This window comes from Buceros rhinoceros, unplaced genomic scaffold (genome assembly GCF_000710305.1).
Source record: "Buceros rhinoceros silvestris isolate BGI_N320 unplaced genomic scaffold, ASM71030v1 scaffold33196, whole genome shotgun sequence".
In the NCBI taxonomy this organism is placed as follows: Eukaryota; Metazoa; Chordata; class Aves; order Bucerotiformes; family Bucerotidae; genus Buceros; species Buceros rhinoceros.
In genome coordinates this window covers 10,188-10,400 of record NW_010419894.1, presented here as the reverse complement: position 1 = coordinate 10,400, position 213 = coordinate 10,188, and the positions used below count along the sequence as shown (strand labels likewise).

The 213-nt window shown below is 64.3% G+C and overlaps 1 protein-coding gene across 1 annotated transcript in view; it reads right to left on the bottom strand.

The window, feature by feature from the left end:
* TNR (tenascin R) overlaps window positions 1–213 on the bottom strand; it is a gene marked incomplete at its 5' end in the record, with an annotated part of 27,149 nt that overhangs the window by 18,111 nt on the left and 8,825 nt on the right. Inside the window, one exon of the mRNA XM_010139116.1 lies at window positions 98–207. Coding sequence (XP_010137418.1) covers window positions 98–207 — 110 coding nt within the window. The remainder of the gene's footprint in view (window positions 1–97; window positions 208–213) is intronic.

Here is a 213-nt window from a genome sequence, read left to right as displayed (position 1 = left end):
AGCACACCCCTTCGTCAGACTGCAGCAAGCCATCTGCCCGTGCTTGCTGGATGCTCACAACGTCGTTATGGTTCTCCCAGCAAAGCCAGCTAGCTACCTGTGGTGAACTGGGCGAGGGCTGGCCGGCTCTCATTGGCACCCCGGATGGCGCTGATGGTGAGGTGGTAGCGGGCGCCGGGGTGCAGGGCCTGCAGGGAGTACTGGCTGAGGGGG